Source organism: Carassius auratus, chromosome 6 (assembly GCF_003368295.1).
Source record: "Carassius auratus strain Wakin chromosome 6, ASM336829v1, whole genome shotgun sequence".
Taxonomy (NCBI): Eukaryota; Metazoa; Chordata; class Actinopteri; order Cypriniformes; family Cyprinidae; genus Carassius; species Carassius auratus.
Window position 1 is genome coordinate 25209674 of NC_039248.1, and position 15993 is coordinate 25225666.

A 15993-nucleotide genomic window follows, 5' to 3' on the forward strand; every position below is an offset into this window, starting at 1 on the left:
TTCGAATGCAATTCATCCAATGACAACTATGCATTTTATAAAGCTTCGCTGATTATAATAGCAATTTGTTGCACTGCATTGCACGACAGATTAGATCATACTATTTCAGAATGAAGCCCAACGAACTTGAACTCTTCAAACCAGAGGGAAGCAGCCACCGATCACATGGCTGATTGCCACATGAAATATTGATCGGTTATTGGAACCTCGATGACTCACATCCTTCTCGACTGATGAAGGCTCCTTGTGGTGCATCAGGGATGCCCTTCCAGACACTGATGGGTTTGGGATAGCCTGGGTCAGCCGTACGCTTCTCCTCATTGTAGCGCCAGTACTGGTCACCCTTGAAGAAGTAAGTTTTGCCCACAGGTTCCCAGCGTAAGGCTGTGTCGATGCCATCACGGGGCAGACAGTTGCCCAGCTCTACCAGGCTGTGAGGATACCCGGGCTCTGCTGTAACCTCCTTGAAGACCCAGTATTTATCCCCTAGAATCAAAACAGCAGTAGATAAGGTCCAAATTAAATGGGTTATATTTAATTATATTATCGCATAATGAAACAATGTGCCAAGTTGTGCCACATATTTGTATATATATATATATATATATATATATATATATATATATATATATATGGAATCTTATTTACATAGATTTACATTTACATAAAAAAATGCAACATTTTGTATACCAATTCAGTGTTTTTCCTAGCAATTCTGAGTTTATATCTAACAATTCTGACTTTTTCTCGCAATTCTAAACTTATCTGTCTTTCTTCTCCTTTAAGAAAGTCTGCATTGAGAGATAGAAACTCAGCATTGCAAGATTTAAAAATATATAAAATATTTGTAAAATGTAAGAACTGTGAGAATGTGACAAGTTTGTTTCCTCCAAGGAGTAAAAAAAAAACATAAAAATAAAATATGGTGATTCCATTTTTTACAATAATAAGATATCAAGTTTTCTTTTGACATGTAAACTCAGTATTGCAAAATATACACTTTACTATACATTTGTGTTCACAATTCTGACTACATCTCGCAGTTCTATGATTCAATTCTTTATATTTATGTATATATAGTTTTATACATACATATTATTCCATGGGGGAACTAGGTTTCCATAGATACATGTCCAGTTATACCAGTTATATTTCATCTTCTCCTTAAATGGATCATCATTTGATGAATTGTTTCTATTATGATTACTATAAAACATGTCTTTTAAGTATTAAAATTTTATTCAGATTTTTTTCATTGCATGCAACATTAATTGTGATTGTGCACTGAATTTTGTGAATAAAACGCAGGCTAATCTTATTTTAGATGTGTTTTTTCAGCACAAAGAGCACTTGGGTAAACCGCATTGTGTGTAGTTAGTGAATAATGCCAGCATGACTCCAGTTCATCGCCCCTTTATCTATTAATACCGATGTGCATTCTCTGAGATAACCATAGGGCATCCAGCGAGCTTGTTTTTTCATGAAACATCACAGAACAGGAGACTCAGGCTATAAATATCTCACCCAACCTCTCCTTGCGCAGCACGACTGCGCCGGGCTAATTTAATGAGAAGGGGGGTTGGGGGGACGGCGAGATAGAGAGTGATCGTTTGAGAGAAGGGGAGCGAGGGAGGAACAGACGGAATAATAAAGTGCTGGATGGATTCACTGAGGCTGTCGGGCCCAATGGAGGATAAACACTATGGATAAATGCAGACCTTTCCTGAGATTAACCCACAATCTAACAGCATTTATCTAACCTTTAACTCAGTGTACCAAGGCTTGTATTAAAATGGTACATAAAATGTACAAGTGCTGATCTAGAATTAGTCAGCCTGAAACTGATCCAAAGGCAACAGATGTTTAATGGATATGGCTTCTCTTTATTATTCAGGCCATATTCAAGTACTTAATTTAATGGCTTCGGGATGTATTTGGTATCATTATATCATTTATAGTTATGACAAAAGATGTTGCAAAACAATCAGAGTTATTAAAACTAGCCTGAGGCTGCACTTTTCATATTGAGCAATAAACACTGGGTACTTTTGTTAAGGTTTTTTTTTGTAACATTCTTTCAATTAATGTCATAACATCTGTTGTACAGATAATAAATCCTACCTTTGAAGAACACAAATTTGCCATCTGATCTCTCGTAAGCAGCGTCAATGCGAGGAGGCAGACCCTTCCAGAACTGCTCTATCAACATGGGATAGCCTTCCTGAACTTTGTTGTTGCGCAAACGCCAGAACCAGCGATCCTGTGACGAGTAAAAGAGGTTATTTTGATCAATAACTGTATGTAATTTAGATCTTCAACTGAGTCGATTTAAAGTAGGGATTGATAATATTAAAAATCTGTCTAATACTGATTAGCGGAAGATTATTTTCACACTGATTAATTGATAAATGGCTGAAATAAATGAAAGAGAGATAAATAAAAATACTACAAGTGATTCTAGGCCATTATAAAATAAATAATACAGTATAAAAATAATTGAAAGATTTGCAAAAAAATTACAATAGATAGAGTTATTAAAGGGAGGAAATTAGATGCACAATAAAATATCCAAATATCCATTGTATGAAAGCAATACATTTAAAAACTCAAATCACCAATATCTCTATAATATATCGTGCATCCCTGCTTTCAACAAAAAAATGAAATTCTTTCTTCTGCTGAACACACAAAAAAAGATATTTTGAAGAATGCAGGTAACCAAACAAGTTGCTGGTAGCCACTGACTACGCTGGAAGCTGTTTGGTTGCCAACATTCTTCAAACTATCTTCTTGAATGAAAGAAACTCAATACAGGTTTGGAAAGATGTGAGTGTGAGTAAACGATTAAAGAATTTTTGGAAGAACAATCCCTTTAATATAAGGAATTACTATTTTTGATATCAAACACAACCAAATTTTACTAATATCAGCTGGATTATGGTCATTTCATTATGATCTGCTTTAATTAACCATCTGTATCAAATACTGGAAAGAAAACTGATGCAACTCACCTTAAAAACAAACATCTCCCGTCGAAAGAAGGCCACAGTGTTGAAGTTGCCATCGCAGATGTTAGGTCTTCCATTTCCGGGTGAGGACGGCCGATCTCCAGAGGGTGGGCGAGCGGGGCGATGTTTCCTCTCAGAGGTGGGGTGTGTGCGTCGTGCAGGTAGAGTAGGAAGAGGTCGGGTGGGCTCCAGCATGGCTGTGGGAATACCTATAGAGGAACACTGTTTATTCTTCTAAAAATCCTGGTATATTAATGCTTAGTTCCTTGAAGATGATAATAGAGGTGATAGAGATGATAACTATACCATAGATTTTCTGGATCCCCTGAAGGTCGTCTAGAGGCAGTTTGAAGTTGTGCGTGTCCATGTACTGGTAGAAGGGGGCCATGATCGCACTGGGGTCGTTGGAATGTTCCAGACCCAACGCGTGTCCCAACTCATGCACGGCCACCAGGAAAAGGTCATTGCCTGAAAGGTAAAGGTTAAAGGTCAAACCATCCATCTTTGAATCAGTACTAATCAGAAAAATGTAACAGTATGGCATGTACTTCATGAATAAGAATATAAAAGCAGGAGAATTACCCATGCAAAGCTTAAGACTCTGCATATTTGATGTGCATTTTGTTAAAAATAGTCCGAAATAACAAGCGCTCCCATAGAAGTTCATCAAACGCTGAATCAGCAGTGAATAAATGCGTTCATTCTATCATTAAAGGAATAGTTCACTCATAGTTCAGCACACTTGGGATATATAAGTAATGTGCTACTTTTATGGCACCTGGTAAATTGCATATGTATATGAATATTAAGTTAAGAATCAATGTAAAAGTTAAAAAGTTCTGTAAAAAGGTGTGGAAACCAATTCTGCTGTCTTTTAAAACAAGGTGCAATCCATTTGGTCAAAAGGTTATATATATATATATATATATATATATATATATATATATATATATATATATATATATATATGCGCACTGGATGTAAGATTGGAAATGTTTTTTTTTATACTAAATATATAAATACACAAAAAAATATATATTTATGTATGTACAAATTCTCACTTGTGTAGACAGGTAAAAAGCATCGTTTGTACCTAGAATCCTAAAGGAACATCTTGTGCATGGGCTGTACGTCTACGCTTTTACCAGAACATGAGTCAGTTGAGACTGACATGTTCAGATCTTTGGAAACATAGAAGGGATGTGACACCATATCACTCAAATCACACAAATAGCCTGATCTGTTGGTTGGCGTCTCTGGGTGCTACAAGTATCAGATGGCTCACAAAGTGTCTTGTACATTTTGTTAACAGATTGCTTCCCTTTTCTTAGAGGATCTCTTGGCCAAAGCCTTCTCCTTTATCAACCCTCACGCTCTCTTCCTGTCCAATTTAACTATGTATTTCATACCCCGTCTCTTTGAAAAGAAATAGATTTTGTGTTCTGTTGAGGAGTACATGGCATTGTGAATAAATGAAATATCAAATCTACATCAGCCGCTGAAGATAAATGTATTATTTTGATCTGTGCCCACTAGGGCTGATATGGTGTATAGAGAAATAGATCTGTAAAGAAATAAGTGTGATAGTGTGTGTGTACTTGAACAAGGTACAGATTCTGTGGTCAATAAAGCGTGTACTTGAACTGCTGACACTGCAGCACACAGACAAAGATAACACAGCAAATATGCAGAACGCAGGCAACTGCTGATGCAAGTGAAGAAAGAACGCAATGCTCTGTTTCTTTATGTGTCCCCTGTGGCATCTACTGATGCTCCTCAGCTCCCTGCTCCAGTTTACCACTGGAGAAGCTCCCAAAAGATTCGCCTCTACACATCTGACTGATCTTTCTATCTATAGCTGCAGAACATAATCCAGCCATCCTATCCCATTTAATCTAAAACTTTCCGACTAAATAAATAAAAGACATAAAATTCACATGAACGTAAGTTTAAAATAGACCCACAAAATAAATACTTTAAAATAAAATGTCAAAATAAAATGTCAAAGATTACGAGACCACACAAGCCAGGTAAATCATTCTTCAAAGTACATCAATTTACATACCTGGAAATTCATCAGTAAATATTACAAGATAAAATAATGATACAATACATAATGAAATAAAATCTGAAAAATAAAATAGAAAATCTATAAAAAAGAATATTACTATGTCAGAGATTATGAGACCAGACATGTTAGGTCAGTTCTATATTAAGCCTTAAACATTCTTGATTAAAGTAAATTAAATTCACCGTTAAACATACTTATCTACATATTACTACATCAGGGAATATTCTTTATTAAATTAAAAAAGTAATGTAAATTGATGATTAAATAAGCCATATTCTCGCTATATTACTAATGTCTACAAATTACTATGTCAGAGATTATGAATCCAGATATCTCAGGTCGATCAATCTATATCATCCACTGTCATGTTGGTTTGATCAAAACACATCCTAATTTTTGAAAGTAATTTCTAATGGCAATGATCAAACACAATTGGAAGCTAAATGCTATAAAAAAACAAAACAAATCACAGTTTATAATCACAGCACCACACTTACCGTCATGATTGGCGTTTCCTAATGTCCAGGGCTCATCAGAATCAAAGTGTGTGTCTCCGCCAATTCCAGGACCGGGAAAATATGCATGAGCTAAAAAACCTCCCTCTCCATCAAAAGGAGAACTGTCACCATGGAAACCAGAGGCAAAGAAGATCATGATGTCCGCCTCTTTACCCTCGTTCTTGATCTCAGAGTAGGCCACTTCCTGAAAGGTCAGCGGGGTCACTGTCTGCCAGACGTCGAAGGCATGGCGAATGGCCCTCTGGGTGTCTTTCTCACCCACTTTGGGGGTGAAATTATGTATGCTTGAGACAAGAAGAGAAGGAAGAACATTGGGAAAAAATCATGAATACCTGATATTGTGTGACTTAATAATAATTACTTTATTAAAAATATTACATGGAATAATGCATTAACATAATGCTTTTAAAGTTTTCCTATGGCTCAAACTAGGACTTTCAAAAAAATTCTGAATTTCGAATATTCATTGAAATTAAAATAAAAATCACATTTTATGTCTGTGTCAGTAATCATTGAATTGAAATGCTTTTGTTAGCCTATCCAGTTGAACCCACTAAAACCCACTAAACCCACTAAAATTTGAATTTAGTTTTTCAGTCAGTTTGACAGCCCTAGCTCAAACATGGCAAAACATGATGCAAAATGTACATTTTCAAAATACTGTATATGCCACATGCATAAAATGTAAAGTGAAGTGCAAAAAGTGAATTAAAATGGTAAAAAACAAACCAAATATACAAATTTAAAATGCGGAGCAACAAAGCAACAAACTGAAATGAATACATTTAAGTACTAAAATAAAAGGTACAAAAATAAATAAAAGCTAAATAAAAAAAACTAATATGATAAAAAAAAAATTTATTTGAAAATATAAAAACTGAAAATATAAAAATAAAATACAAAACATTAATAATGCTATAATAGTATATAAATTATACTAAAATTGCACTAGATATTAACTTTTCCATATCAAGTTCCCTATGACAGCATGCAGTGTACTACAGCAACCTGCTCTGTTATTGCACCAGTGTTTGAAAATGTTCTTTCAATATGAATACGCTCTGCAATAAACTGAAGCGAATGCCGTTTGAGTTCACAGAGCTGCGCTGTTACATAAGAATTAATCTGCATAAAAAATTTCCTTGAATATAGGGCAAAAGTTAAACCAGGACAGACACCTAAGGCAGAAGCAGATGGTTGTCTCTGGCACACAACTGTAGGCACACACGAGTGACAACATCACATCTGATTAAACTGTGACTGCAAACCAAGTTCTACACTACATTAAATGACTACTTGAAATGATTGCAAATGATCTGATTACACCAATAGGAATCCTTTGAGTCATCATCATGTAACCAGTAGCAAAATACTCAACATGGAGTTCTCTATTACAGTCTACTGTATATATATATATATATATATAAAATTATTTTTATTACATTATATATTTATATATGTTACATTTTATTTTTGTAATACATAATACATTTAGATATGCATATGTAACACTTTATTATATTCGGTTGTTAAGTGGTGACGTAAGAAGCGCTTTTCCGGGCCCAAGCCTCATCTCGTTCACTTGAGAATATTACCTCAGCAGCCATTTATGAGCACTGTTTATTAATATTAAACATTTAAGCTAAACGTTTTCAAACTTATGGTGCACACTACAGTCTCCATGTTCACAGCATCCAAAACACAAATAATTTGTATATTTATTTATTTATATTTATATTTTCATTGTCTGATAATCTGGGATTTCGGCTTGGGAGGCATAATAGCAAAAAAACGACTAAAAAAACGACTCAAAATACCAGTCTTTCAACAACTATTCCTCTACCTTGCCTGACCTGCGCCATTCCTTGCTTTCTTTGTCTCTCTCTCTCTCTCTCTCTCTCTCTCTCTCTCTCTCTCTTTCTCCCATCAGGCAGAAAACAAAAGCTTCTTTTAGCATTTCTAAGGTTGGAGGGAAGCATTTCAGCAATGTCTGTCTGGAACATTGCATAAGCGGCATGTGCTCTGAAACATACACACACGTGACAATATGATATGCACTAAAATAATTAAAGAAGAGGGTACAAATATACTCCTTCAGTGAGATGCCTGATGGGCCGCCATGAAAGAGAATCACATCATGAGAGGTGCAGTTAGTTACAGGCATATGCTTCCCTGTAATCACAAACAATGGTCATTCATCTATAAAGAGCTAACACAGTTTCTGTAGTTTCCTCCAGATGTTCCTCAGGTGCAATATTCAGTGAATCAGTCTATCCTTGCATCTAATGAACTTTGCATTGGATATTTATCAGTCTCTGAATATATTCTTTACCTGTATGTGATCTTTTTCTCCCTCCATTTCTGACCAGTGAGGGCATAGCGTTTATTTCTCCTCCGTCGGCTGATGTGAGGGTGATCTGGGACTCCACACCGAGGTTTTCTCATCCACCTTAAAACATTTAGATAATGAACCCACCAGAAGACACCAAACAACTGTCATACTACTGTACATCACGTAATAATTTAAATAATATGAAACACCAACGAGATCAAAAACATGCATTAAGTAAATAAACAGGATGAATTTTCATGTTTTGTTTACAAAAGAATATGTTGCACAAGAATGTTGGTAGCACTTTATTTTACAGTCCTGTTCCCTATGTACATACTATGTACTTATTTTAGTAATTACAATAACTATGTAATAACTAGGTACTAACCCTGAACCTACCCCTAAACCTAACCCTACCCCATGTAGTTACCTTGTATTACCAGAACTTTCTTAGATAAATACACTGTAAGTATACCATAAGTACATGTTAGTACACGTACTGTAAAATAAAGTGCAACCAGAATGGGTAGCACTTCTTATAAACTATATTGCGATTTAAATTGTTCATAATAAAATTAAGAAATTGTATAAACACAGCATGGGGACATTTTAATAACATTTAAGATATCTTAAGAAACATCCAAGCACTAAAAAATACAGTGTTGCAGGGATGATGAATTTTCGTGCAGAAATTAATTAGCATTTTAGCACTTCCATTTCTATCCCCCTGAAGTCAATGGTTTTTTTTAATGGTTTTGGGTTAAACGCCTGAGTTAAAGTCTGGTTAACACAAGTTATATAGTAATACAACTGACACTGATAGGTCACATGACAACGACAACATGACGAATACAGTATGTCCAGATTACATTCATACTACACACATTAATACTATAGAATTTTGTGGTTGCAAAGTCATCACTTGTTCAAAAAAGTACCAACTCAAGTGATTTCGGATGCAGGCCATGTTTCAACGGCTTTTATTCGTCTTTCTTAACAACCATTAGGCACTGATCAGACCGAATGTTTTTTTAGGTCTTACTGCCAACTGTTTTCTGAAGATTTTAACTCGATCTAAATGGAAAACATGGCTGGTCATTTGATCTCAATGAGGGAGCGACTTTAAACACTACTGTTCATCTTATTAATCAGAAACACAGTATTGTGTGGCATATGCACTTTGGCAGCTATACTGCCTGTTCATGATTTTTCATGCATTAAAGAGGATTGGTACTAACTCGATGGTGGTTTGATCAAGCACTCCCGTCACTGGAATACCATAAAAGCGCTGCATGGCAGCGACCGCCGACTGCATGGCTTTCTCCGATCGCAGGTCCGACGTCCGGATGTCATGAGGGAGCAGGTAGCCATAGTTCTTCAGCCATGTCTACAAAGAAAGAGATATTACATTAAGAACAAAAAGTAGGGTTATTTTAGTTAACTAAAAATGTAAAACTAAAAAAAAATGAAATACTTAAAATTTGAACTGAAACATAATTTTCATTTAGTTAAAGGCATTTAGATGTACTAAAATAACAAAAAGTAAAAAGAAATATAAAAAAAATTATGAAAACTATACTGACATGTTTAAAAATGATAAGATTTACTAAAATTTTAACTTAATTTTTTATGAAAATATAAAAACAAATTCTAAATATCAATAAAACTAATACTTTCTCAAAAGTAATAAAATTAAATACTAATGCCAATGATTGTAGTAAATCTACAAATATATCTAGAATGTGAAAAAAAATGGCAAAAAACAATGACATTTTTCTGGAACCATCTTGATAGCCATCAATTAGCATCAGAAATGCAGAAGACAAAATGCAGCTTTTTGGATATTTGACAGACCTTAAAAAGACATCTTAAAATATTATATAAAAAAAGTGAACAAAAGGAGCACTATCAAGTTTTAGGTTTATAAAGATTTGCTAATTTTAGGGTTATTAATCATTTTATGCATTTCATGTTTTGTTTAGTTTTTTATGCTGGTGCGCAGAAACGCAATATGTGTGAACAAAGGCAGAAAGCACAAACTATCAATAAACAGACGCTGTCTAGGGCAGCCACCTCATATAAACTCAGTTCATTTCGCATGCTCCTTGATCTAAACATATTTAGCAGCACAAAAATAAAACTGAACTTATATAGAGCATCCCCATCCTCATCCTCTCATTCCCTCATCTCAGCCTCCTCTCTCAGCTTTCATCTCTCCCAGCGGACGGGCAGAGTGGAGAACTAGCAAGCAAAGCCCTCATTTCAAAGTGCTGCACACATGGAGAGGGGCTCTTTAATTGAGCTCATGGCTTAGAGTCCATTTTCAGCATGAATATTTTAATGCTGGAGTTTCAGGTCCTTTCCTTCTCAGCGTGAAGCAGGACCATCACAAACAGTGAGTCAATGCTTCAAATGGAAATCAATCCTTAGGCCGCTACATGCACCGCACTGCTTCTATATGTAGAAAGAGCCATTTAGAGTTCATTAGAATTAAAAATATAGCTTTTTGATAGTACAGTACCTGTGCATTTTTATGATAATTTTTATCTGTTTGCAAATCAACAACATCTTCTGTATAAATGTTTTTTTTTTTAATTCTAAAAATTCTAAAATGACATTTCAATAAAAAAATTACACCATAAAGTATGTTTTATGATTTTTAGATTTGAGTATCTATAGAGCAGAACATCAAAAAGACCTAAAGCTGCAATCTTTTGACTTGAGCCAATAAGAAACCACCTGGCAACCACTTAGCAACCATCTACCTGATGTAAAATAAATGTTAACTTTTTTTTTTTTTTCAGAAAAAGTGAAGGCAATATTTAATAGTTTTATTTAATAGTTTTATTTAGGTTTAATTCATGAACTTAAACAGCTAGAACTAAATATATATGTATATATATATATAGACATATTTAAAAAGTACATACATTTTTATATATATAAAAAATTATTAATACACTGATATTGAATAGGAACATATATTTTAAAAGATTGAAATAGTAAAATTAATAGTATCTTAATGATACTAAAATAACACTGACTAAAGGGCAATAAAAATAGATGCCAAGATAATAATGGTAATTATTATTAACATACCTAGAACATCTATGTAATTTTTCTGAAACCATTTTGACATCCAAAAATCTTACTAGAAATCCTTAAAAAAAAAACTTTGGTATTGTAGTTTTTATGGAACTGCACCAATTAAATGTAAAAATCTAGTTCTGCAATATATAATTTAGGTTTTTTCATAAAATTTTAAACCAACACCAACATCATACTCCTTAATGGTGAAATGCAGAAATAAAGCATCTCTCTATACAAATATGAATATGAATATAATGCACAGTCGTACAACACTAGCATTATTTTGCATATTCAGAATGCTGAAATGCAAACTTGTATCAGTGAGTACACCCTTCTATGACATGGCTGACTCAGCCTCCATGGTAACAGAGGCTCTGCACGGCCCCCTGGGAAATCGTACCCATTAAATAATTCACCAACGCTGTTACTGTTGCCATCATTATAGCATGGCATACAGCGAAGTCTGAAACTAGCACTAGACCCAACAATACACGTCTCATCCACTTTGATAAATCAATGAAGGCTGTGAGATCTGAAGAACACATAAGGACTGTGACAGTTCAGCCCTGTGAATAAAAAGCCTTATTTAAGCCACAGGACTATTTCCGTTCTGGTACTTTGTAGGAATCGGTGAGATTCAGTTCAAAGACAGAAATCCACATTTCTCAGGAAGTATAAATGATGAATTGTTCTTGTGAACTGCACAGATGTCACGGGTGGAAAATCTACTTAAAGGGATAGTGCACAATAATTTACTCACCCTCATGTCGTTCCAAACCTGTATGACTTTCTTTCTTTTGTGGGACATAAAGGGAGAAACTTTGTAGAATATACTTGACCCTCTTGTTTATATAACAAACATTATTCGCGTCATAACATAAAACATAAAAGTCATCCACACAACATGTAACATCCCATTTTGGGGTAGAAAATATATTCCTCAACATTTTTTCTTTTAAGTTCCACAGAAGAAAGAAAGTCATAAAGCTTATATGATAAATGATAACAAAGTAATTTTTGGGTCAACTAGGGTTAAAGGAATTGTTCCAGCTACATGAAAATTTGCTGAAAAAATTCTCACCCTCACGCCATCCAAGATGTAGATGAGTTTGTCTTTATGGAAACAAATTTGGAGAAATGCAGCATTCCATCACTTGCTCCCCAATGCATCCTCTGCAGCGTATGGGTGCCGTCAGAATGAGATACAAAACAGTTGATAAAAACATCACAATAATCCAAAAGTAATCCACAACACTCCAGTCCATCAGTTAACATTTTGTAAAGCAAAGGCTGCATATTTGTAAAAAAATCCACCATTAGGCCGTTTTAACTTTTAACCTTTGCTTCCTGCCAAAATATGAGTCCCTTATCCATACTCTGTTGTCCTCTCACACCACAATCCACTGTAATATTTGGGCTGTTTTCACCTGTAAATAGTGCTGAATCTGTGCATATTTCTCTTCTGATTCAGACAAGACAATATTGCGGATAGAGGACTCCTATTTTAAAACAGAAGCAATGGTTTGAAGTTAAAAACATCTTTATGATGAATTTGTTTCTTACAAATATGCAACATTTTGTTTTACAAGATGTTAATCGATGGACTGGAGTGGTGTGGATTACTTGTGGATTATTGTGATGTTTATCAGTTTGGGCTCTAGATCTGACGGCACCCATTCACTGCAGAGGATCCATTGGTGAGCAAGTGATGTGATGCTAAATTTCTCCAAATCTATTCTCATGAAGAAACAAACTCATCTACATCGTGGATGACCTCAGGGTGAGTAAAGTTTCAATAATGATCATTTTTGGGTGACCTATTCTTTGAAATCTTGAGTGTGATCCTTCTGTTGCAAGTGCGGGATTAACGACACAAACGATGCTTTTCACAATAAACAGGTATACTGCACAGAAATATTTCACAACCATGTTATTCATTGTCCTGTCCTCTTAATTTTTAAACAGGGAATTTGTAATAAATAGTCAAGATTTTACTGTATGTTCAGAATAGTACAACAGCTACTGTTTCTATTTCAGTATATAGTTTACATACTTTGCACGGTAAGCAATTATACATGCAATACACAGATGACCAATTACATTTGCCGATATGTGAAGTACACAAAATATACTTTGCAGCCTCCTACATCCCACAATAACACATGACAGCCCTTCCAATTCTAATATGATGAATGTTCATCTTTACTCTTATGATTGAATTGGTAATGAAGATTTTGACTGGATGTTTTTATTATTATTATTATTATTATTTCTGAGCCAATAACTAGATGCCGTTGGCTGAATTAATCGTGCAATGTTATGAGTTCATGTAGCATACTATTGCTTGCAAATTGCATTCCATTTCAGAATAGTTTTTTAAAAGAATATGGTATACAAATTACACAGCACAGTATATATGATGTACAGTACTCAGTAAGCCAGATCTCCATTCCAAACACAGCCAAGTCTTTCTTTGAACAGCTGTCCCTGAAACTTGAAATCCTTTGGTTTCTGCTGCCAGGTGGCATGGAGTGATGATTTTCTACCTTCATGAGCAGCATGCGCTAGCAGTCCTCCATGCACTCGCCAAACAAGAACAGCCTAAAGAGATTAGATGAATTTCTTCTAGTAGCAACACACCTGAATTTGTTTAGGATTTGGTGGGAATTAAAGCCCAACATTAATGTATTGGGTTCAAAACAAGCCAAGCTCTATGTACAGCATCTATGACTTGCAGCCGATTACCACATTAAATAATGCCATTGTATCCCTTAAAAAATCTAGCTTCTAAAATCTAGTAAATCACATGTGCTGTAAAGCACTTACAACAGAAGTCAATGGGACAGGACATTCTGAAGGGTTTAAAGCAGAAATGTAGACCATTTGACCTTGCAAAAATGTGTTTTTGAGCAGTATTATTTTAACAAGTATTCAATTGTGCCAGTAAAAACATTTATAATTTTTTTTGTTGTTGTTGCTTTTTTAATATATAAATGCTGTTATTTTGAACTTTTTATTAATCAAAGAATTCAGGAAAAAAATGCATCACAGTTTCCCAAAAAATATGAAGCAGCACAACTGTTTTTAAACATCGATAATAATAAGAAATGTTTCTCTAAATCAGCATACTGGAATGATTTCTGAAGGATTATTTGACTAGAGTAAAGATGCTGGAAATTCAGCTTTGATCACAGGAATAAATAGCATTTTAAATGATATTACAATAGAAAATTTGTATTTTAAATTGTAGTAATATTTCACAATATTACAGGTTGTACTATATTTTTGATCAAATAAATGCAGCCTTGGAGAGCATTAGAGACTTCTGTCAAAAACATTAAACAATCTTACCAAACCCAAACTGAAAAATGTAAAAAATAAATAGCATTATCCAAAAAGCTTCTGTTCTGCTTTTGTTTTGTTCTTATGGCACACACGATGAAATACTTTAACACCCATAAACAGTACATGGATAAGAAGTCTGCATGACTCAAATTACACCTGATTGTTCTGCTAAAACAGCACTATGTTTGTCTGGAGACTATCCAGAGCTCAAATAACTCCTGATTACCTCATCATGATATGCTGTAATGTAATCTGTGTGAAGTTTCATGTGTTTTACCTTTAAACAATCTGACTCTCCGCTGTGTGCTTACAACTAGAATCAACCATCAGACAATCTCCTAAAATTTAAAGTGAAATTCTTTTTTTATTAAAATCTCTGTCCCCAGATTATTTTATCATAACCATTTGCACCTTCTCTCAGATCCTTAGACTGTTTTTGACATGCCTCACATAAAAAACTCTGAAAAAAACTCCACTCTGAGTACAAGTAGACTAATTGGCTAATCAGAAAACAATCGATGCTGAAATGTGCTGCATTTACTGCTAAGATCAGACTGAAATTATGAGGTACATTGTTAAAAAACTTTGTAGAGCAGCATTATACAGAGAATATTACAAAGCAGTTACAGTATCAAGCATGCACTTACCGCAGTGTTACTTTGACATTACTACTAGCTGTAAAATTGTGATCACAGCCCATGTAATTGGCCTCTTTGAAACAAAAGATGTTCAGGTCGTTGGAGTCTCCTTTCTCATAAGTGTTTGCTAATGAGTAGGGAGTCACAAAAGCAGTTGAGAATTCCATAGAGACGACGGTGTGTGTGCTTAGTTTGAGGATTTGCGGGGCATCGATCGGGTGGGATTGCTTCATGACTTTCGATATCTTGTGTTTCAGAGAGAAACCACACGTCATCATCAGTGGAATCTATAAAGGTTCAGTTCCTCACAGTGGTGCCCCAACTGCCTCACCGATAGAAAAGGGTGAGAATTTAGTGCAAATGACACATTGAGCCATGGTGCTCATGAGTTTGAGGCTCATGTCATTTCCTGCTCTTTTCTTATCCCTATCATTTCCTGTTCTCTCTTCATTGTTCAATAAATAAAAGTGGAGAAAAGGCCAGAGATGATAACAGTGTTGGAATTACAGCTGCACAATAAATCAAAATCAAAATTAATTTGTGATATTGCTTAGTGTGATTATTGAATCCCAATAAATAAATATATGTGCTGTGTGTTTCAAAGTTGCATCAACTCGTGATGTAGTGTTTTCAAAACATGCACACAAACTCATTCTGCATTTACTGTAAATCTGGATTGTGTGTAACATGCATCTGAGAACGCAACATGCACCAACCATCTTCTCAAACTTATAAACCGGAGTTTGAGCCAAAATAAATGAAGAAATGAATACAAAAATATTAAAAACAAGCCATAAATATTAGTATTGTATTAAACAATTCCACTTTACAATAAAATTATAATTATAATTATTGTATGTTTCTTAAATACAGTGAAATATTACAATGAAAAAAGCCATATATATTAGTAACCTACTGTAATTTTACAGTTGTAATTTAAAATAAAATAATTGTAATATTTATCTTGGTGGAATTTATTTCTACTATAATA

The 15993-nt window shown here is 34.6% G+C and overlaps 1 protein-coding gene across 1 annotated transcript in view; it reads right to left on the bottom strand.

Moving 5' to 3' along the window:
• Positions 1-15993, bottom strand: part of LOC113103514 (matrix metalloproteinase-24) — a 34846-nt gene that overhangs the window by 7858 nt on the left and 10995 nt on the right. The window contains exons 2-8 of the mRNA XM_026265986.1: positions 9168-9316; positions 7930-8046; positions 5577-5881; positions 3315-3476; positions 3012-3217; positions 2122-2260; positions 220-486 (exon numbers count right to left, since the gene is read on the bottom strand). Of these exons, the coding sequence (XP_026121771.1) occupies positions 220-486; positions 2122-2260; positions 3012-3217; positions 3315-3476; positions 5577-5881; positions 7930-8046; positions 9168-9316 (1345 nt within the window). The remainder of the gene's footprint in view (positions 1-219; positions 487-2121; positions 2261-3011; positions 3218-3314; positions 3477-5576; positions 5882-7929; positions 8047-9167; positions 9317-15993) is intronic.